Source organism: Sceloporus undulatus, chromosome 3, assembly GCF_019175285.1.
Source record: "Sceloporus undulatus isolate JIND9_A2432 ecotype Alabama chromosome 3, SceUnd_v1.1, whole genome shotgun sequence".
Taxonomy (NCBI): Eukaryota; Metazoa; Chordata; class Lepidosauria; order Squamata; family Phrynosomatidae; genus Sceloporus; species Sceloporus undulatus.
This window is the reverse complement of record NC_056524.1, coordinates 272,374,123-272,397,878: the sequence shown is the minus strand read 5'-3', so window position 1 is coordinate 272,397,878 and position 23,756 is coordinate 272,374,123. Positions and strand designations below refer to the sequence as shown.

At 44.6% G+C, this 23,756-nt stretch overlaps 1 protein-coding gene across 1 annotated transcript in view; it reads right to left on the bottom strand.

The window, feature by feature from the left end:
• The window catches only part of DIS3L2 (DIS3 like 3'-5' exoribonuclease 2), a 131,508-nt gene that overhangs the window by 55,794 nt on the left and 51,958 nt on the right, over nucleotides 1-23,756 (bottom strand). Inside the window, exon 5 of the mRNA XM_042458553.1 lies at nucleotides 4,170-4,249. Within this exon, the coding sequence (XP_042314487.1) occupies nucleotides 4,170-4,249 (80 nt within the window). The remainder of the gene's footprint in view (nucleotides 1-4,169; nucleotides 4,250-23,756) is intronic.

Sequence of the window (23,756 nt, the reverse complement as noted above, 5' to 3'; positions counted from 1 at the left end):
ATATATCTCTTCCCACCTCCAGATTTTTCCACTACAAACATGGGAAAAACAATGAAATGCTCTCTCTCTCTTCCATAAGCAGAGAGCTTTGGAGTTTATCAATACATTTCCATCAGTCATATCTCACATGGGGGCTGAAAGAGAGAGACTCAGGCTTACCACCATGCACCTGTCAACTGAAGCTCAGGCACTGCTGTCCATAATTCTCACATTTGAAATATCCTCTTTGTACAAAGCCAGACTGAGGGCTGTTAAATGGTAATGAATCCCAGGGAAGGAAATCTGGCACTGAGGCTGTGCATGGGGAGAAAGTGGCCCTTGACAAAGAAACCTCCTGTGACGTTGGAACGCTACAATTCCCAAGAGACTGTGTGAAGCTGTGAGCATGAGAGTGTTCTGGAACTGGTTTAAGTTTGAGGTGATTTTATTTCATTCCTGAGAAGTCTAAAAATGAGTCTTAAGGTATGAACCATCAAGAAACACTGCACCCCAAATTTAAACCTGAGCTTATGCTGGGCTTACTTCCTCTCAGTGGGCTTCTTCAGAGGCTGAAGCTTCTTCTGTATGGAAACAGAAACCTATTTGGTTTCTAGTAGATGCAGTACAAACATTGCTTGATGTTAATATGGGAACGAAGCACATGAGGCATTGCCAGCAGCATCACCACCATAAAAAGGAAAGCCAGACCTACTTAGAAACTCAGTTGGCGTTCTGACAAAGGGGCCCTCCTTCTGCAAGCCAGGTCAGGGAATTAGAGGGCTTGGAGAAAGCAGACCCAAAACCCTCTGACCTCAGGACAGAATCTTCCTTCATGCTCCTACCAGCTCTACCCCTTAACCCTCAAAATCCTGGCTCTACTAAGCAAGAAAAAGCAATGGGCAGGTAGCATTGGATGGCTTAAGCCATATTCTACAGTGGTGAGGGTGCAGGGAAAAGCTTCCATACATATGAGAACATTTGTTTCCAGTCTTCAGTCAGCTCGATCTCATGCCTGAAGCAAATCCAAGTTACTCAGGCAGAGTCTTTAATGCAAACACAGAAGATCCTGCCAGATATGTTGAATCACAATACTCATCACCACTAGCCAGCATAGATAGATTTGTGAAGTCAAAGGCTTTCATGGCCAGCATCCATGTTTTTTGTGGGTTTTTTCGGGCTATGTGGCCATGTTCTAGAAGATTTTCTTCCTGATGTTTCGCCAGCATCTGTGGCGAAACGGTCAGGAAGAAAATCTTCGAGAACATGGCCACATAGCCCGAAAAAACCCACAAAAAACCATAGATAGATTTGCTTTACTTCCTATTCTTTCTAAGTGGAAACCAAGCCTTCACTGCATGATGTAAACTGCAGCTTCCTCCTCCAAGGGTTTACACAGGTGCATCTGTGCTACCTGCCTCCCTGCTTTGAATTATTTCTAGAGGTAAGCTACCAAAGTTCCTTTAAAAAAAGTGAGCCTTTGGAGATGGAAACGCTGGATCTCACCCAATATATAGTTATCGCCTAAATTGCCAATTCAGCACAGGAGAGCATAGGGTAAGGCTGGTTTGCTTTGCCACATGAACTTTACTTTACTGCCACACCAAGATATGGTGACATCTGTCTTAACCAGGCTATGTTTTAGAATTGTATGAAAACATTTGCTCCAGGCTATAGTCACACTTTTTGCCTGGGTAGTTAATAGGACTAGTGGCAACATGGCTTGATCCTAATTCTACTATTTTATGTCAATTAAACTACTACTACTTACTGAGAGATATGAAGCTACTCAAGGCTTTCTGTCCATCATGCATCACCCTTTTGAGATATTTGAACCTGAATCTGTTACATAAATGCACACTTCCCTCTATAAATGATAAATTAGGTGTGTGTACATTCAGTTCTGATGATGTTCTGTATTCACATTGTTTTGTGACACTGCTAATTAACTAATTTCTTGCTTGCCACGTGTTCGGTCACAACTGACAACCACTTGCCTTGAGATACATAATTTGGAAATTATTTCCCTATTGCTATCCTGAAATCCTTGTGGGACTGAGGATCACAATAATCTGCAGGATCCCATTTGACAAAAATGCAAAACTGACACAGAACTTGAAGTCTGACATCAGCAGATGATTATGCATTTCAGGGTGTGTTTGCAGTAGTGTCAAGAGGCTTTCTATCACAAAAATAATGTAACAGAAGTAACCACTTCGGGAAAGACAAAAGTAAGTTGTGTCGAAGGCAAACCCTTTTAGAAGATTAAAACTTCACAGCACTCATGGGAAACTTCTTGGGCTTATATGCTCCCCCTCCCTTTTTGCAATGTTATAAAGGGAACTGGAAGAATTGGCTTCTTCTTTTAAAGCCAAAGTTACCCCATTTTGCTTGGACTTAGAAAATGGTGGTTTAATTTAGGTCTAGTTAATGAAATAGCCAGGCTCTTAAACCATAACTTCATCTTCAATGCAAGCCACAGTTCAAATGTAATCGGGGAAACTCTGGCTTGTTTAAAGTCAGAAGTGGATGCTTCTAATCTTTTCTTCCTGGTTGCAAAAGAGGAGAGGATGAATGCATGAGTCTCATACACTAAACATTAAAGTTTGATGCTTCCTCTGTCCTGTATGGGAGACAAGGCCTTCTTTCTGAAATGGGTGTAACTGCAGATGAAAATTTATGCTGGAAGTTTAGGAGGTACAGTACTTCTTAAATTCCACCTCTTGAATCAGCTGGGCATCAAGCACAAATGGAAGTGTATTCTTCATGAATATCCCAAACTGGTTGGTGTTTGCTGCTGTGTAGACCCACCAAGTCCTAAACTCCTCTGTAAGAGTTGTAAACCCTTACATACAGTATGGATAATGTGATCTCTTGACACTTGCACTATAGAGTCTTGCTGACTTCAATCTGGTCCCCAGGGCTGCTTAACATTTACTTGAAACCTCTGGGACACATTGGTTACAAGAGCTATCAAAATTTCAGTGTCACTGAGCTCTATTTCTCCCCTTCATCAAATTCATCTAGGTCCCCCAAAATCTCTGGATTTAGTAACAGAGTGGACCAATTAAATAAATACAATTAAATAAATACAATCAAAACAGGATGGAATTGCTTATAACTGAGGGACCCAGGAAGTAGTGAAAGGGATCATTCCCCCCCCCCCCTCCTCTTTTGCAAATCTCCAGTTCTTCTGGATTCATCTCTATTCACAAATGGGCAAGTGGCAGTCTCAAACAAGCATGTCTCACTAGCAAGTGTATGAATGGGCATCTATTTTATCTCCTTGTTGTAAGAGAGAGGGGATTCCTGGGTGTTTAGGCTGGATGTAAAAAGGGCAGACATTTGCTAGATGCTTGCCCTCTTACCTATCCAACACACAATATTGCTTGATCTGTTTGTTGTCTGTCACTAAGTTAGCTGGCTATCTCAAGTGCTCTATTCCATGTGTATTTTTAGTCCTGTGCCACCAATTTGCAGCATGACCTGGGACTTATCCCTGCCTCAGCCTTGCACATCTATACAATGAACAAACATCTTCTAGACTGTCTCCAAAATGTTTAATTCTTTCTTAAAATCACTGCACGTTCGTATATTATTATTATTATTATTAGATATCTATCTATCCATCCATCCATCCATCCACCCATCCATCCATCCATCTCAGGATTGACTTGATATGATTTTGGCTGGGGCTGGGTTCGAATTAGCTTGTTATGGATGCACTCTTTGTGCCTGTAACACAGTTGTAGTCTTGACTGTGGGGTTGTAAAGTACTCTGGATGAACAGAACATTTTCTCTCCTCTTTTAGCAATGTGCTCTTGAACCCTGGTATGGAGACTCTCATTTGTCACCTCTGGCAGATGTTGACCATAAAGCTGCACTGGAGGACCTAGAAATTCTTAGAGAGGTGTCCTTTTAGGGGGGGAAATAGTGGGGTTTTATTTGCATTTTTCCACTTTTTTCCCTAACCTCTGTGAATGTGGAGGGCCCATTGTAAATGTGTAAATACAGTAGATGAAAGACAAAATCCAGAGTTTCAGGTGTGGTCCAAAAGCCACAGCACTGCTTAGTGGCCAAACAGTTCCAACTTCCAGTGCAAGTAAGTGAGAACAAATGGGCAGGTAAACGGCCTTGCCTCCCTTTGCCTCCTCCATCCCTTCCTTTCCCAGTACAACTTTGCAGGCCTTACTTGTTGCTGTCCCGGTACTGATAGACGTAACAGCCTTGTGGCATCCCGCTCGCCTTGTCCAAAGTAAACGAGAGTTTCAGCTGCAGCAGGAGGGGAGAAGAGAAAAAGGGGCCCGGGTGGGGTAGAGAAAGGAAGAAAACACATACATTTAGGCAGTGTTCTCAGCCGCGACAGCAACCCCATGAAAGGCTGATGGGAGAAACCAAACTCACCAAGGCTGACACGCAACCACCAAGGCCTGGAACATAGCGCTGGGCTCCAAACCTCAGAGAAGAGTCACATGCCTTGCAGAAAAAGCACTGGCTTTTTCCACTCCTTTGTTACTATAAAGTGTTTGTGGTTCTTCCGAAATGGCATGGGTCATGACAGCTCCCCCCTACCCATGATACTCACACTCCAACCCCCCCCAACACACACACACACACACACACACACACACACACACTTTTTTCATGGTTACAGCCCCCTTAGACGCATGCACACAAAGACACGGATGCCAAGGATCCTCCATCAGCAGCTGGAGTTCCCACGAGCCTCTTTCCCTGAAAACCTTGTCTGCGGCCCTCCAGCATGTTCAAGGGGGAAAGAGGGAGAGAAGGAGGGAGGTAAACCACAGAGGGAAAGGTGACAAATTCTTCTTTTGGCACACAGTTGAGAGCCAACTGGAAGGGCTTGCAGTTTGGCCCCGTGTCCGGCAGGGGGCTATAGCATGACCTGGAAAAAAAGTCGTGGGGGCCAAGGAGAATGGTGGTTAGAACTTGGGAGGAGCTGGAGATGGATTATTTGCTGGAAATCCAAGAAAGGATTTAGGAATAGTGTGTCCGTTCCTGTGTTATTCAAGGCCAGTTCATTTAAGGGAGGGGAAAAACCAATTTGGCTGGTCCACTAAAAGAAGAAACCCAATACAGCTCTGAATGAATTTTGTTTTAAGGAAACGTGGAGATTTGAATGAGAAGACCATGCTTTGCATAATATTAACAACACACAAAGAGTTTTGTTTAAAACCCTGCAGCATGAAAGGGGTTAGGATGAGCAGAGAGAGAAGGCAACCATCCTTGAGGTCCAAAGGAAGAATCGGCCAACTACTATTCCTTCCATAAACTGCCCAGACCACACCTGTACTACAGGTAGCAAGTTGGCTGAATGCAAGAAGACTTCAGATCAACTAGCTTCAAAAGATGGATCGAGCAACTGAGTCAAGACAGTTTTGTCATCCTGGGCAAAAGGCCCCTCTCTATCTCTGCTGAGCTTCCCAACTGATTCCTGAGCAGGACCAGATAGAAAAATGTCAGTGTGTGCCCACACAAGAGAGTCTGGAAAACTTTCTTTTAGACTTGAGCTCCTGGAATCCCCCAGCTGCTGGGGGATCATGGGAACCATAACCCCAAAACGATTTCTTCCAAGCTCAGATATACAGGGATAAATGATTTCTTAAAAGTTGAAATGAAAACTCCGTACAGCGCAATGCCCCTTCCACTGGGCACAGGGCCAGCATGGCATAGGTGGTTAGAGTGTTGGGCTATGACTTTGGAAACCAGGGTTCGATTCCCAACTCAGTCATGAGTCTTGGGTGAGTTACACACTCCCAGTCCCAGGGGAAGGCAATGCAAATCTCTTCTGAACAAATCTTGCCAAGAAAACCCCATGATAGGTTTGCCTTAGGGTCACCATAAGTAGGAAATGACTTGAAGGCACATGACAACAACAATTTAAACACAGGTCACTTTTCACATGCAGGGGAGAGAGGATAAGCTATTTTCTTGCTGCTTGAATATTCTGCAGGAATGCAATTTAGAATATAAACTCAGATTCTGTCCCACTACCATCCTCCATGACACGAGTGTCACCAGGGTTGTAAACATACTTCAGACTTCAGGTGAGGGTTGACTGAAGTGAATGATTATTCAAACACTCACATACCTCCCACAAAAAACAGTGGTGCTCCACTAAACACAGGCTGGTATGGTCCAACCCACAGACACAGGTTTCCCTCTTCAGTGGCAATGAGGGCACTTAGAATGTAGAACAGTCTACTATGTCTCCCCTTGATATGTTGGATGATAATATCCATCATCCTCAGCCTGCATGGCCTGTGGTGAGTGGTTCAGAAAGAGACAATTCAATCTAGAAGGTTGGGGAAGGGTGTCTTACGAATTAGCTGTAAAGCAGTTGTAGAGGAAGACATTGTCTCTGCAACCTGCCTCCAAACTATATCTTGATTTCAGTAAGGTCTTTGACAAGGTTTCCCATGACATTCTTGCAAACAAGCTTGTAAAATGTGGGCTAGACAAAGGAACTGTTACAAGGATTTGTAATTGGTTGAGCAGCCGAACCCAAAGGGTGCTCAACAATGGCTCCTTTTCTTCCTGGAGAGAAGTGACCAGTGGGGTCTCACAGGGCTCTGTCCTGGGCCCAGTGTTATTCAACATCTCTTGGATGAAAGAATTGGGGGGATACTTATCAAATTTGCAGATGACACCAAATTAGGAGGAATAGCTAATACTCCAGAGGACAGGATCAACATTCAAAATGACCTGAATAGACTAGAAAGCTGGGCCAAAGCTAACAAAATGAACTTCAACAGGGAGAAATGTAAGGTGCTGCACTTTGGGCGGGAAAATGAAATGCACAGATATAGAATGTGGGACATCTGGCTGAACGAGACTACATGTGAAATAGTCAACAGTGTGATGCAGCAGCTAAAAAGGCCAATGTGATTTCAGGCTGCATCAATAGAAATATAGTGTCTAGATCAAGGGAAGTCACAGTGCCACTCTATTCTGCTTTGGTCAGGCCCCACCTGGAATATTGTGTCCAGTTCTGGAAACAATAATTCAAAAAGGATGTTGAGAAACTGGAGTGTGTCCAAAGGAGGGCGAATAAAATGGAGAAGGGTCTGGAAACCATGCCCTATGAGGAAAGACTCAGGGAGCTGGGAATGTTTAGCCTGGAGAAAAGAAAGTTATGAGGTGATATGAGAGCCCTGTTTAAGTATTTGAAGGGATGTCATATTGAGGAGGGAGCAAGCTTGATTTCTGCTGTTCCAGAGACTAGGACCTGGAGCAATGGATGCAAGCTGCAGCAAAAGAGATTCCACCTCAACATTAGGAGGAACATCCTGACAGTAAGGGCTGTCCGACAGTGGAACACACTCCTTCCTCGGAGGTCTTTAAGCAAAGGCTGAATGGCCATCTGTCAATGGGGATGCTTTGATTGAGATTTCCTGCATGGCAGACTGGGGTTGGACTGGATGGCCCTTGCGGTCTCTTCCAACTCTATGATTCTGTACTGATGAGGTGGTAGAGGTGTTAATGAAAAAGTTGTCTTGCAAAGGACTTCTTCAGCAAACCAGACATTTTCTTCAATGTTTCTGGACATTTGGAGAATGGACAGCAATTCTGAACTTTCTGGAACAAAAGAACACCACTGACACACTGGCTTTGTTTGCAAACATTTCTGGCTCATGGACTCAAGGGGGAAATTACAGCCTATTAAAGAGCAAAGACTCTATTGAGTTGCTTTTCCACAGTAAGCTGTCAGCACAACCTGCAAGCTGGCTCATTAGAAACCATGCCGATTCTTGCTTCCCTGCAGGACAACAAATGGAGAGGAACACAGCATGCGTTCACTGACCCAAATTAAAGTGGCCAAATGAGCTGCCATCACAGAATCTGAAGAGAGCACTGCAAGCATCTATGCACAGGTGCAAATTCACAACTCTACTCAACCCTGTCTGCATTTTCAGAAACCTGAACACTGGCAGGGGCCAGCTGCAATCTTTCCCCTCTCCATTAAGCCAACCCTGGTAATAAAAACTAAAATGTATATGTATTCAACCTAGACAATGAGGAAATTGAAATAGTAAAAGATTTCCCATACCTTGGATCAAACATTGCTTAGAACAGACTGCAGTCAAGAAATCAGAAGACTAGGAATGGGAAGGGCAGATATGAATTAACTAGATAAGATTTTAAAGAGTAAAGGTACAGTATACAATTGAGTACTAAAGTTAGGATCATACAGTCCATTGTTTTCCCCATCACCATGTATAGATGTGAGAGCTGGAAAGTGAAGAAAGTGGATAAAAATAAAATGAAGGGCCTGAACATACAGGCCAGAATAAAGCTGCTTTGGGTCACTTTGGAGGTATGCTGTTTAAATGATGCATGCATCCTAAGAGGTTGGAAGCCGCACCAAAACCCTACTCCAGTCCTAAGGACTGGAGCGCAGCTTTGGCGCAGCTTCTGGCCTCTTAAGATGCATGTGTCATTTAAACAGCATACCTCCAAAGTGACCTGAAGCAGCTTTATTTTGGCCTGTCTGTTCAGTCCCGAACGCATTTAAGATGTGGTGCGGGAGAAGAGTGCTGAGGAGACTGTGGACAGCCAAAAAGACAAACCAATGGGTCTAGAACAGATCAAGCCTGAACTCTCCCTAGAAGCCAAGATGGTCAAACTGAGGCTGTCATATTTTGGTCACATCGCGAGAAGGCATGACTCACTCAAAAAGACAATAATGCTAGAAAAGGTAAAAGGCAGTAGAAGGAGAGGAGGACTGCACACTAGAGAGATGGACTCAATTAGGGAGATCCTGAGTCTGGATTTACAGGTCAGAACAGGAGGATGGGAGCTTGGAGATGTGTCATCCACAGGGACACCATGAGTCAAGGTCAACTCAAGGACAGCAAACAATAACAATATGAATGGTTGCAAGAGCAAGATCTGGAATGGGAGTCCTGTACAACAGCTGTGGTCAGGATGTAGTGCTAGAATGAGACCCACATGCTGGAACTTGCTATCCCTGCTTGCTCTGCTGGGTCAAATGCAGCCAGAAGACATTTGGTTAGCATTGGAATTCTTGTTCAAGGTTTCTAGGAAGTCAAGGAACACCTTGTGCCAAGAGTCTAAGGTGCCCCATGGTTTCCAGTCATGCTTGCTGGTTAGAATCACATTTAAGTTCTCACAGAAGTGGTCACCAACATTTGAGGTACACTGATTCAAAGGCCAAGGAGAAGCTCACATTATCCTACTGTTTTCCTACAAAACAACAACATTCCTGCACACACAATGTGTGATACCAGGGGCAAGTGATGTAACAAAGCCATCTCTCTGCTATGTTAGTTTTGTGTGTGTGAGGATGTATGTGTGTAAAATATTGCTTTCAAAGCTCAGACTTTGCCTACTGAGAACTAGTCCCTTGTTTGCTTGACTCAGATAAAATACATCTGAGATACAATCTGACGCACACTGGCATATTCCAGAAGGAATTTAATCATTCTTTTTTTAAAAAAAATCCCTTTGGCCAGAGCTGGATGGTGGCATCTAGAATAACTTCCAATCCTCCAGTTCTTTGGGCTGCTACTGCAGCCTTTGTGGGATCCCCACCACCAGCAACATCCATAAACAGGCTTAACCACAGAGGAGGACTCAATTTGAACCCTAACAACAACTAATAGCCTCAACAGAGAAGCACAATCAATCCCAGTTTCTTGAGAAGCATCCTTGTATGTTTCTTGCCCACTTTACACTAGTAGGAGTAAGCTTTATAAAACCATCTATTCAGTGCCAAGAGAGAAAACTTCAGGATTCCAATTGTATAAATCACAATGGAGCATGGCAGCAGTGGTGGCTGGTGTCTTCTGTGTTAGCATGGCAGTGAAGCTGCTCCATGTTTTAAGCAGAACTATCCATGTGCTCAATTTACTTGGGGGTTACAGTTCAGCACCCTGGATGGCTCCTTTCAATGTCAGCCTAAAAGTCAAAAGAGATTCACTGCCATACTGACAGGGCAGCCACCAGAAACCACTGGCTGACAGAGCATGCATGTCCTGCCCAAGATTGTGCCCTGGAGCTGATGAGTCTGAACTCCAACTCGCAGAAGACCATTGTGCTATACACTGCTTTTGCAATGCAGATGATCCCTGTTTCACCCCTAACTATGTCCAGTGGAAACTGTCTCGGCAAGCAGCTGGACTGGGTGAGGACTGTCTCTGCTCAAGAAGCAAAGAGGGACAAAAGTAGAAGGTGTGAGTGCCTAACCTATCTAACTCAGAAGGAATGAATTTTTAATGTCCAGATGCTTAAGTCTTGTGTCATCAGGTATAACAATTGACAATAGCAAGGCACAGGTTGACAATGGTCCTGTTCTCCTCCTTGCTGCATTGTCATTTTTTGGAATCTGAAGCCACTGAGTGAACTCGCAAACAGAAGCCACAAGGGAGTCCTCTAGACCCATGGTTCCCAATCTTTGGTCCTCCAGATGATTTGGACTTAAGCTCCCATGACTCCTGGCTGTTGGCCAGGTTGGCTGGGGCTTCTGAGAGCTGAAGTCCAAAATAAACGGGGGACCAAAGGTTGGGAACCACTGTCCTAGACCAATGCTACGCATAGTAGTGGTCTATGGACCTTTATGGGTCCACGAGCTATTGGCTGCTGGTCCTTGGTGAGTTTCCAGGAAATAAAGAAACAGTCAGAATCAATGGGCACAAATATGCAGCTGGTTCCTGCGCAGTGGAGCAAAAACTCTGCTGGTCTCCACATTAGTTTGCTACCCTGGACCACAAAGGCAAAGTAGACTGCCTCCATGCTTCTTGGGAATGGCAAAACACATCCTGCTGAAAAGAGAGCGAGTTGAAGCCCTGCTGGATCCTGTCACAGCAAGTCATTTCTGGGACAAATGTCTGCCATCACTGTGTTCAATCAGCTTGCCACCAGGTTCAACGTGCAGCCCAGGAGAGCGACACTGAGCCAATTCATCACCCAGCTGCATTCTTCAGAAAAGAGAGAGATGCTGCCTCGCTGTTGCACTGCTGTGCGCAAAAACTCTGTGCTTTAACAAATCAGCCTTTCCAGTTCATTCGCTCTTGGCACAAAAGAGCCATTCTTTGCCCTAGGAGGGGGATGGAGCTGGAAGAAGGAGTGCAGAAGAACAGTGCCTCACCTACTGAATGAAGATCATCAATAAATTAAGACAGTGGGGTGAGGGCAAACAGAGGGGCACTTGAATAAGAGCTGCCAAAAAAAGCTTAGATTTAACTCCATGTGAATGATGAATGCCCCCCCAGCTCTATGTTTGGGGTAGACAGTGCCAGACACACAACTGAACGTGAGTGAAGCTGTCATGGTAAAGGATTTGGCTTTAAAAGAATGTAGCCAAATAGAGGTCAAGGTAATCCATAAAAGTTACCAGCTCTCTTTAAAAAAAAAAAAGTCCACCTGTTTGCTAACAATTGTCTGTAGCATCTGATGAGAGAGAAAGGGATTTTTTAAAAAGAAAGAATAATCCAAGGGATCAGGTTTCTCCAAAGTAACATCTTGTGCAGCCTGAAACAACTTCTTAATTGGACTAGGTGAATGGCTACTGAGAAGCCAAAGGTCATGTCATTTGATCAATGAAAGAACAATTGCTCAGAGCCTTATAAAAGTGACTTTTTTGGACTGTGGCTCCTAGAATCTCCCAGCCATTGTGCCCATTCTGGAGTTGTAGTCCAACAAAGTAAGCTTTCCCAAGCTTTGATACAGAAGGTGAAACAAGAATCCAATCCTACAATCTCGGAGGACAATTCAATATCCCCCCCAATCTTCACTCATTTCCCAAAAGAAGAGAAATATCAAGGTGGGGGAGAAAAGAGTCTCATATGGTACTCTTGCACTGGAGGGCACCACATCTGGAGCCAGTTTACTTGAGACACAGCACAATAGGGGAAAGAAAGTGTGTAGGAGAGCTGCTTGACAATTCAAGGAAAAGAAAAACAGCCCACACCAGGACTGGCATTCTAAGGCAGGTACTGCTGCCCAAGTGCCCTGGCAGGTCCTACTACTGCAAAGATGGAGAAAATGCACCTCAAAGCAATTTCTAAGGCTCCCAAAGGTTCCAAATTGTGGACTTTTTCTTCTCAAAATACCTCAATTTCTAGAGAGCATGGGAGGCAAATTCACCACTGGCTGTTCAAAGGCATCGTGGGAAATTTAAAATGGCAGTCAAAGCTCCACAGAGGTAGAAGGAGACCCTGGAGCCAGTCCTGAGTGTCTGACTGTTGGGAGAACCCTCTCCAGCCAAGGTACCGGATGATGCTGGTAAAGTGGGTTATAGTTGGAATTAGATTCAGCTGAGAAGGGTCTGGGCTGAGAGTGTTACAACTACCTTCATGCAAGCTAGTGAGGAAGTCCCGCACATGCGCAAGTATGCATGCACCACCTGGGCAAAGAGAAAGATTGCTCTGATACAAGCCCTTACAAGGCATACCTTGGCACAACTCAGAGTACAGTATATTCAAAGTCTTTCCTACACTTCATTTCAGCCTTCTTTTCAAATACCCTGCAAGGCCAAATTACCATACTTGTGTTGCTGAGAGCAGGCTAGGGGAGTAGAAGGTATACTATTCCTTTAGTAGAGCAGAAGATAAAGTAGGCTAAGGGTAAAAGAGAGAAAGAAAGACTTATCACGGCTGGTGTGAGACTCGAACTAAAGACTACTGGATTCCTAAAACAGCTTCTTAGCCAGTATGCTGTGTCACCAAATACATGCAGAGCAGCCTTGTCAGCATCCTATGGACCTATTCATGAGTCCCCACAACCACCACAAGTAAATAAGGATTTGTATTTCTGGGCCAGACCAAGATCTGTCTCAGCCTTCCCCAACCTGGTGCCCTCTCTATACACATATGTTGTAAGTGTGTTGTTTGTCTTAAAGTCAAGGGGTCAACAATTCAAATCGGCACCTTTGCACATGCTCAGTGGGGCTCTGGATGCTGCCCTCCTTCCTTGCCCCCTCCTTAATCCGGATGCAGGAGCAGTCAGAGGATGATGGGTTAGGTGGCAGAGGGGGCGAGATGGGGATTCAGGAGCATCAGGGGATGATGGGATAGGTGTCAGGGTGAAGGAGGGGAGCAGATCGGGGTCTAGGAGGAGGCAGGGGACGCAGGGGATGATGGGATTGGCTGGTTGACAGAGAGGAGGAGATGGCATGAAGGAGGAAGAGGGGAATGACAAAGGGGACGCAGGGGCCAAGGGGGGGTGACATCGGACTGCTTTTCCGCACCAGACCAATTCGCAGTGCAATCGAAGGGAGCCTGGAAGCGAATTCTGTGAAGTCACTTTTTTTTCCAGTTTTACCAAAATGCGGGGTCACTTTGGAATCACTGCTGAAACGCCTCGCTAGCAGCTCCCATAGAAATCAATGGCGTCTGATAACACAGACACTTTACGAGGTGAAACCGCATCTTTGGAAGTGCAGTCACTTCGGATGTGAGCCTGAACTGACCCAGAAAACCACCGGAAAGCTCAGTGTGATATACCTCTCTGCCTAAGATGCCAGAGATCTGCTGCCAGGGAGAGGAGATAATACTGCGCTAAGACACCACTGGCCAAACTCACAATATGGCAGCTTTGTCCAATCCACATATGGATGACGATCTTCTTTGTCCTGCTGACTAGCTGCGTTTTTAAATTAAAAACATACCAGCCCCAGACCTGTTTTTCATTTCGCCATGCCCCTTCAATAAAGAATGTGCAAACTCTCTCCCAAAATAAAGCATTTTGTCACAGTAACCTTGGCTCTGAGGCCCATGATAACCTTCCATGCTTGACAGAAATATAAGCGTATCTTTCATTAAAACATTCCAGTGTGGATACAACCGAGCATCTCCTGCCCAGATGGAAAACAAGAATGCAGCTGAGCACAAGCTGCAGAGAAAGGGCCAGCGAGTGTGATGAGGGAAATATGCACACATACATATACTGAATGAAACACAAGAAAGCAGCGCTGGGGATTTCTCTGAGATTCTGCATCACAGAGACAAAGCTCAGATTTTGACGCTGGGTGCAAATGTTAATCTTCTGAGTACCTTTGCTTTTATTTTCCAGAGTATGTCTTCTACTTCTTATGATTTAAAGTACAGAAGGTGAAGAGCAAGACTGGGGCAGCTGGGCAGAATTTCAACCAGAAAAAGCTTTAGTGTATGGCCTTACCCAAAAACTAATGGAAGGAACTGGTTTAAGATACTGACTATATATACCTCATTGGCCTAATCAATCCAAGTCCCCAAATCCAAAGTTTCATGGAATGCACTTTTGATTTATTTAAGCCCAAGAGCACCAAGAGCAGAGTTCCTAACCTTCTTCTTGACTTTGTGCTTCTTAAGTAGAGATTCAATGTGCTAGGTTATTTTTTTTATTTTATTTTTTTCCTGTTCAGCAGCCGTGGTCACGGTTCACAGGCAGGATCGCAATTTTTTGGCCAGCTCCCCTTTTTTTCCCTTTCCTTTTTCTGTTCTTTTTTTAAAAAGGTCTCCAGTATAAATGGTGCTGTGTGTGTGTGTTTTTAAGCCACTTGCAAATCTAGGAACGTTGACGTCACTCTTCCTTCCACCTCCCCAATCTCAGCCACAACAAAGGCAAATGGTGGGAAGTTCCGATGGAAAAACAGCAGCCGCACACCAAGCCTCCGCCAAAGGAGAAGAGGATTATTTACTAGGGCAGTCTTCCCCCAGCTAGTGCTCTCCAGATGGAGCATCAGACTACAAACTCCATCTTCCCCAGCCAGCACTGTCATTTCTCCATCAGAGACAAGAGATACAGCTCCAAACTTCCATTACATTTCATAGAATCATAAAATCCTAGAGTTGGAAGAGATTCCCAAGAGTCATCTAGTCCAACCCCCTGCCATGTAATCAAAATACCCCCAACAAATGGCAATCCAGCCTCTGTTTAAAAACCTCTGAAGAAGGAGACTCTGCCACATTCCAAAGGAGTATACTCCACTGCTGAACAGCTCTTACTGTCAGGAAGTTCCTCTGAATGTTTAGGTGGAATCTCTTTTGCTGTATGTTGCAACCATTGCACTGGGTCCTAGTTTCTGGAGTAGCACAAAATAAGCTTGCTCCATCCTCAATATGGCACCCCTTCAAATATTTAAGCACGACTATCCTATCATCTCTTAACCTTCTCTTCTCCAGACTAAACATACCCAGATCCCTAAGTCTTTCCTCATAAGGCATGGTTTCCAGACCCTTCACCATTTTGGTGACCCTCCTCTGGATATGCTCCAGCTTGTCAACATCTTTTTTAAATTGTGATGCCCAAAACTGGACACAGTGTTATTCCAGGTGAGGCCTGACCCTAAAGAAGAACAGAGTGGCACTATTACTTCCCTTGATCTGGACACTATACTTCTATTGATGCAGCCTATTTTTCGCAAAACGTTGCAGTTCCAGCCAACTGCCTCAGATGCTGAGGATGTTGGGGATAGGGAGTAGCTCTGCCTCCTACACATACCCAAACTTGACAGCACTGAGAAAAAGTCACTATATCTCAGCTTCTGTTCTCTACTTCTGCTTGACTGATCTGCCTGTCAAGACTGCTGTGAGAATGATCAGCTAATGACTGACTATAAATCATGATTTAGGTGGGCGTGAAGACCAAATAATGCAGAAGATCATAAGACCATGCAAATGGGCTTATCAAAAAAGATAAAAGAAAAACAAGATGTTGCATCATGCATACAGTTAAACAGTCAAATACTCCACAAGGTAAATTCTTTAAAATAACCCTTATTGGAGGGGCCAGGGATGAGAGAGAAGAGTGATGGTTCTTTCCAGGAGTTCAGCTCTGAATTCTCTCTATCCCCAAGCGGCCCACACTTCTCTACTGGCAGTTTTCACACATCTGGGGGACTTTGTAGGGTATACAGGCAGACTCCAACTTGGCCTCCTTCCTTTTCAGAAGTAGGTTTTAAGGAGCAGAAACTAATACCACATTTAACGGACACTCAAGCTCTCAAAACGACTTATTTGTCCAAAAAATAAAAATTTAAGGAGATGAACGGCCCTCGCAGCAAATTTTCCATCCATAATGTTTTCTTTTAAAGTCTTCAACCCCACTCCGGGCTCCTGCCCTGGAAAAGCATTAAAGACTAAAATTCACAGGACGAAGGGAAGCGGCAGGGTGATTCTCCATTAAAAGAAGGAAAAGAAATGGCATCACCTCCCATTAACTGGTGCATCTCCTTTCTTCCCATCCTTCCCCTTTCCTCCAAACAGGCAGAAGAAAAGCTGTGGGGGCCAAGCAGCCTGTGCAAGGGACGGTCCTCTCTGGGGTAGGCATGGGGCACCCAATCTGGTGACTAAATCAAGGAACGCATGACTACTTCCCAATGTGGATTGTCACTCAAGAGCTAAACAAAACCTGTGGCAACAATGTGCAGCACATCCCAAGAGGTCACCTCTAACATGATTAGCTATAAGCACTCAGGCAACAAGACCAATGAAACTCCAGCGCATTAAAAAAAACAACCCATTATTCAGGGAGGAGAGAGGGCTCTTTGAGCTTTTGACATAGCACAGATGCTCGGCTGAAATTAAGTGATGTGGCCAAGGCCATTGAGAATTGGGACAAAAAGGAGAAAGAGGGAGCCTGCATTAAAGAGACTGTGGGGCATTGTTTCTGCTTTTCCACAGGAGGGGAGGTGCTTCCCAGGTGGCCCTGATCTGACAGCTGAGACTCTCAAAGTCCCCCAAAGCATCCCCCCATTCCTTCACATCTATTCCACTTCAACTTTGCAACTCCCTCCCTACTGCCTTTCCCCAACAGGGCCTTTGCCTTTGAAGTCAGAGAAAGCGGTCTCATCCATCACTGACAGAGAGCTCTCAAAAGGTCTGGATCTAATACCACTTCTGCAGTGGGGAAGGCTTTGGCTATGGGGAAGGGAGGGAAGAAAGGGGCCAGAGGATGATGCAGAACTGAGTGGGAGAGGTGTAAAGTCAAGAAGGTTTCTTTACTATTGGAGACTATTGGAGGGTGGCTATGAAAGAACTAGAAAAGAATCTAAAATGCAAAGATATACAAGTGAGCACAAAAGTTAGAACCATACACCATTGTATTCCGTATTACCATGTATTGGACAACGACTAGAGCGTGTCTGGCGAAAAACTCGACTCTTATCTAACAAGACTCGCCATAGGAACTTTCTTTGGTCATATCGGGAGGCAATATGTGCAGCGAAGAGACGTTTCTCCTCTGCACGTATTGCGTCTGCAGAGTCCCGTCCAGCAGAGCTGGACCCCCTGCGCAGAATCCTTTACTTAACCCAACAACGGCCTGCTGTGATGCATTTAACAACTTCTTTGCAGATAAAATCTCTCAGATAAGAGCCGACTTAGACGCCAGTATTGTAACAGAAACAATGAACGAGGTGTCCAGCGATTCCGTTAATGAGATTGTACTGGATCAATCTGTGAGTACCGATGACGTGGACAAGCTCCTTGGTAGAGTGAGGAAAACAACTTGCCCTCTCGACCCTTGCCCATCATGGCTGGCTGTCCGGGGGGGGGGGATGCATTGAGGAAGTTCCTTACGGATATCGTCAATGCATCCTTCAGGGAAGGACATATTCCATCTTGTCTGAAGGAAGCAGCTGTTAGTCCGCTTCTGAAAAAACCTTCCCTGGACCCGCTGGATATGAACAACTATAGGCCAGTCTCTTTGCTACCATTCTTGAGCAAAGTAATCGAGAGGGCGGTTGCTCTTCAACTCCAAGCTGTCTTGGATGAAACCGATTATCTAGACCCATTTCAAACTGGCTTCAGGACAGGCTTTGGGGTTGAGACTGCCATGGTTGCCTTGACCGACGATCTGCGTCTGAGCATCGACCGGGGCAGTGTGACCCTGTTGGTGCTTTTAGACCTCTCAGCAGCTTTTGATACAATAGATCATGGCATCCTCTTGGATCGCCTGAGGGGGCTGGGAATTGGAGGCACTGCATTGCAGTGGTTCCGTTCCTTTCTCTCGGGTAGATCCCAGAGGATGCTGCTTGGGGACAGTTGTTCCAGTAAAAGGGAGCTCACCTGTGGTGTCCCACAGGGTGCTATTCTGTCCCCGATGTTATTTAACATCTATATGAAGCCGCTGGGTGAAATCATTCGGAGTTATGGAGCTGGGTGTTATCAGTATGCCGATGACACCCAAATCTATTTCTCCACGTCTCGTTCGTCGGCCTTGAATTCTGATGGCCTCTCCCAATGAATATCTTTGGGCAGTAATGGGCTGGATGAGGAAAAACAGATTGAGGCTGAATCCAGATAAAATGGAAGTGCTCACGGTAGCGGCCCCGAAACCAAGAATTGGGTTGCAACCTCTGGTCCTGGACGGGGTCACACTCTCCATCAAGGACTGCGTTTGCAGTCTGGGGGTGCTCCTTGACTCCTCGCTCCTGATGTCGAACCAGGTAAATGTGACAGTCAGAAGCGCCTGTTATCAGCTTCGGCTGATATGCCAGCTGCGCCCTTTTCTGGAAGTAAGGGATCTTGAGACTCACAGGAACTCACAATCAAAGCATCCCCAACAGATGGCCACCCAGCCTCTATTTAAAAACCTCCAAAGAATGAGACTCCACCAGACTCCACTGAGGGAGTGTGTTCCACTGTGGAACAGCCCTTACTGTCAGGAGGTTCCTCCTAATGTTGAGGTGGAATCTCTTTTCCTGTAGCTTGCATCCATTGCTCCATGTCCTATTCTCTGGAGCAGTAGAATATAAACTTGCTCCATCCTCAAAAATCCAATCTGAAACCACTTTAACTTCCTCAGTTCAGTGGTAAGAAATTCAGGGCATTGTAGTTTTGTGAGACATTTAGCCTTCTCTGAAGAGAGCTTTGATGCCTCAATAAACTACAATTCCCAGGATTCCCTAGTACTGAGCCAGGGCAGTTAAAGCTGCCTCAAACTGGATTATTGCTGCAGTGTGTTTTGGACCTTTGTATTCTCAATGTGGGGTTGTTCTCCAGTAATGCAATTAGGCTAGAGCAGAGAAAGGGAGCCCCTGTCCTACATGCCACTAAACACGCATGGGAAACAAACACAGGTACAGGCTGAGCCTGACTTATCTGGAATTCCAAAATATTCCAAAAACTATTTTTTTCATGGGTGGCTGAGATAGCTGCATCTTTGCTTTTTGATGGTTCAGTGTACACAAACTTTGTTTCATGCAGTATACAGTGGTCCCTTGGTATTTGCTGGGGTTTAGTTTCAGGATGCCCCATGCCCCCATCATGGATACCAAAATCCATTGATGCTCAAGTCCCATTAAATACAAAGGCATAGTAAAATGGCGTCACTTATATAAAATGACAAAATCAAAGTTTGCTTTTAGGAAATAATATATATACTGTATTTGTGTATGTGTGTGGTTAGACTTGGGTCCCTTCCCCAAGATACCTCATTAAGTACATATATGCAAATACAGGTATTCAAAATCCAAATAAAATAAAATCCCCAATTCAAAACACTTCTGGTCCCAAGCATTTCGGATCAGGGATATTCAATCTGTAATGCTATTTCCATCATTTTATCTCTCCAGTTGGCTCTGCAGCTGCAGACTAACACAGCTTACTCAGCCACTCAGGGTTGGGAAGAGGCAGAGAAAACTGAAGACGTGAAACTCTGCTGACTTTGTTGATCTGGCAGCACAAGCCTGATGGTTTCAGGCAGTGTGCGCACGTGTTGTACACTGCTTTACTGCATCAAGCTGTTGTTGCAACAGGTTAACTGCAATCCATGAGAGCCCTCTCCTCCTTATTGAAATGTCTTCATTGGTCTCAGTTCAGAGAGAGAAACTGAAGGACTGTTGCTGCTCATTTTCAGAGTCCACAAAGTAGGAGCTGGAAATCTCAGACCCCAGAGGCTGGGATTCACCAGAGGGCCATGCCTCCCCTACAATACAACAAATGGTTGGTTTTTCAGTTTTGCAACGTTTTTCTTCCATCCTAAAAGGTTTAATGACTCTCCTAACAATTAGTTATCAGAATTTCAAGACAATGCATGCTGATATCGGTCCCCTTCCTTTAGCCTTTGGCCTCATCCAGCACTGGAATGCATCATTACAGAACTCAGATGGAAATGAATTTGGCCCTTGGACTGAAAGAGGTTGGCTCTTCACCCTTGCTATAGGGCTGAGACTGCCTAATTTGGAACAGAGCCTATGCTTCTGGATCAGCTTCCTTTCAGGGAGGGCTGCTGCTCCAGATGATGCCATCTTTCAGAGATTAAGTTGGTGGATGCATGAGAGATGAGTTTCCTTTTCCTAGAGCTACAATACTGGAAGCCCCACCACATAGTTCAGTCTTCCTTCTGAAAAACAGCAAAACAGATCCCCTTCTGGGAATCACTGGGTGTGATCTGATCTTGTTCTCAAAGGGCAGTTTGTCCTTTTTTTTATCATGCCATGTTTTATTGGCATTGATTTTGTTTGGTTTTCTGAATCTGAAAGTCCTGTTTTGACATCCCAGCCTTGTTTTGGAGCAGCAGTTCCCACACCATGAGCTGCAAAAGAGAACTGGTGAAGTGCTGCAAGAAATCAGTTCAATAATTAGTCACTCCTGAGCATCCAAAGTAAACCCACTCACAGAGAGAATTGCCTGCTGCATCTCAGCATGCTTGAACCCCTAACCTAGCCTTGCTTTTGTCCAAACGGCTTCTGCACCAAGAGGGCAATTCTGCGGTGTCTCAGATTGTTCAGTCATTCCTGACAGAGAACCACAGGAGGGTTTCCCATTTGTCAGGGTGAAAAAGCAGATAAAGAGAAAATCAATGTATCTGAGATGTGGTGCTGGAGAAGAGTGCTGAGGATACTATGGACAGCCAAAAAGACAAATAAATGGGTCTCATACAGATCAAGCCTGAACTCTCCTTGGAAGCCAAGATGGTCATAATAAGGCTGTTGTACTTTGACCACATCATGAGAAGACACAACTCATTAGAAAACATAATAATGCTGGGAAAGGCAGAGGGTAGCAGAAAGTGGGGATGACAGACGGCTAGTCTCAATTAGGGAGGTCATGGGCATGAATCTGCAAGACTTGAGCAAAGCAGTGGAGGACTGGGGATCCTGGAGATGTCTCATCCACAGGGTCACCATGGGTTGAGGTCGACTGAAGGGCAGTTAGCAACAACAACAACTGAAAGCCCAACTGCACCACTGAGTGAGTCACATTATCTCCTTTTCAAGCCAGGAAGATGACTGCAGAAACTCACTGGAGAAACAAAGGTAACTTTTGCTCTCTGGGGATGTCATCTTCAAACACGTCCAGAATTTTAATTCAGAAAATAAGTGTTCTAGGAAGTCTGGAAAATGCAGTTTTAGAGATAAGAAGAAATCTAATACTAATAGATTGTAGAGCTCTTGCCCAAGGTCTCATGGCAATGGGGAAGCAGACTTCTGCTAAAGGAGGACACCCCACCTGCAGCCACCAACATTTATTAGCTCTTTTTGCAACACAGAGTGTGCCATTCACACACAGCAGAGGGGAAGAACTGTGATGACAGCCCGGTAGTGCCAACAGCCAGTCACTAGGGGGTGCTTCACACCCCAAGATCTCTCTCCTGGAGATGCACTTTAGCTCTTGCAAACAAGCCTCACACTATTACAGTGGCAATGAACAGCCACTTATCTTCATTGCTGATTTCTTTTTTTAAAGGATAAACCCATTACAAAGAGGCAAAGGTAACTCTGAGAGGCTCAGCAGATGAAAGAGGGATTCTCAAACTTTGCTCTAGATTGCCTCATGGGCTAAATAAAGGCTAATACAGAATACAGTCCATAAAGTGACTAATCTTCACGCTGACCATTTCAAACTTCAGGTGGGAATTTCCACACTCAAAGTCTCTTCCAATGGCCTAAATACCCTAAAGGCATCAGATCCCTTCTGATCTTGGAAGCAAAGCAGGGTCAGTCCCAGTTAGTCCTTGGATAGGAGACTGCCAACATACATCAGGTGCTGTAGGAGATATTTCAAAGAAGGGACTGCAAAACTATCTCTGAGTATTCCTATGCTATGAAAACCCTGTGAAATTCATGGGGTGGGCATACGTTGACAGATGACTTGAAGGCACATCACACACGTGTGTATCTTCTATTGAAAAGCAACAGTGTCCCTTCACTTAGAAAAGTAGCCTGTCAGAAAGAGGGCCACTCTAGAACCCTTTCACTGACAAGTTAGTTTTCTATGCACCAGAATACTGAAGGATTTTTTATTCTTGTAATATAGAAGAGTATTCTGCCACAAGACATCCCATGCTTGAGTAATGACATTCAGAAAGAGATTTTATCCTCCAGTTTATAAGAACAATAAGAATATGCATGAAAATGGTCAGCATAAGGTACACTGATGACTGACCTATAAAATGCAGCCAGCCCTCGGTATCCACTGACTTTTTCATCCATGGATTCAAGCATCCATGGTTTAAAAATATTTCAAAAAGATACAAATTCCAAAAAGTATACCTTGATTTTTGCCATTTTATATATGGGACACCATTTTACAACATCATTGTTTATAATGGGACTTGAGCATCCACAGATTTTGGTACCCACGAGGGGTCCTGGAACCAAACCCCAGCAGACACCAAGGGCCCAGTGAAATAAAAATGGGAATACTTACCATTCCCAAAACAGGTTGTCTAGGAATAGGTAAGATGGGCCGACTTTGCACCCATTGACTACATTCTGCTATGGGCGATTTATTTATTTATTCTCAACAGTAAAGAATCATGGCTATTCTTTTTAAAGAATAAAGAGGTCAGGTGGAGAGAGTATGGGGCAGGTTGCCGAATCTCTTACCTGCCCCACCCAGGAGATTCTTCTGCTATTTAAGATCAACCACCACAACAGCATCCTGAATCCAGTCTTCTGGTCATACCGGAGCAAATGGGGTGAGAGGTGCAGTTAAACTGACATTTTATTCATTTTTTAAATTTATTTGATTTTTATCCCACTCAAAACATGATCAAATCACAACAGAAAAGGATCAAGTTATAATATTAAATCACGATTATTTGGAAACAGTCTGGTGAATTAGCAAAACGATGTAAGAACCTAGCAAGAAAAGAAATGAAAGAAAAACTACAACGTATACACATTGTGTGTTGTGTGCTTTCAAGTTGTTTCTGAGTTATGATGACCCTAAGGAGAACCTATCAAGGGGTTTTCTTGGCAAGATTTGTTCAGTTGAGGTTTGCTATTACCTTCCACACCAGTTAAAAGCCCCTTCCTCAGCAGTGACGTCATTTGCCAAAAGGAAATGGGTTGGAGGATCAGGTGCTTCAACCCACAGGTGCAACCATTTTTCACGGGGGCAGGACACTTTTCAAGAGTCATTGCCCTTTAAATACAGCTTGTTTTTCCAGGTTCCTATCCACTGCCCTCAAAATCGCTGATGTTCACTCTGTGTTGTAGAGCAGTGCTTCTTAAGGTATCTGGCATGGGGGATTGTCAATATTTTGTCCCCAATGTGACAGGGACTAGTGGCATATTTTTGCCCATTGGCTATAGTTGTTTCTTTCTTTCCTGGAAACTCTTCAGGGACATGCAGCTGACAGCACACAGACCAGAAGCAGTCTGATGGACCACCACTTTGAGCAGCATTGTGTTAAAGGAAGCTAAACAATCAGTCTGTTGGGTACACAGCCCTGAATTTGTGTGAACTGTACTCCTATACTGTACAACCCAGAGCAGGTGTGGGGGGGAGTAGGCGCAAAACAAAGAGTGGATTTGCTGCCCCTGTTTTAAAAATTGCATTGGTTCCTGAGAAATGAGGTCATA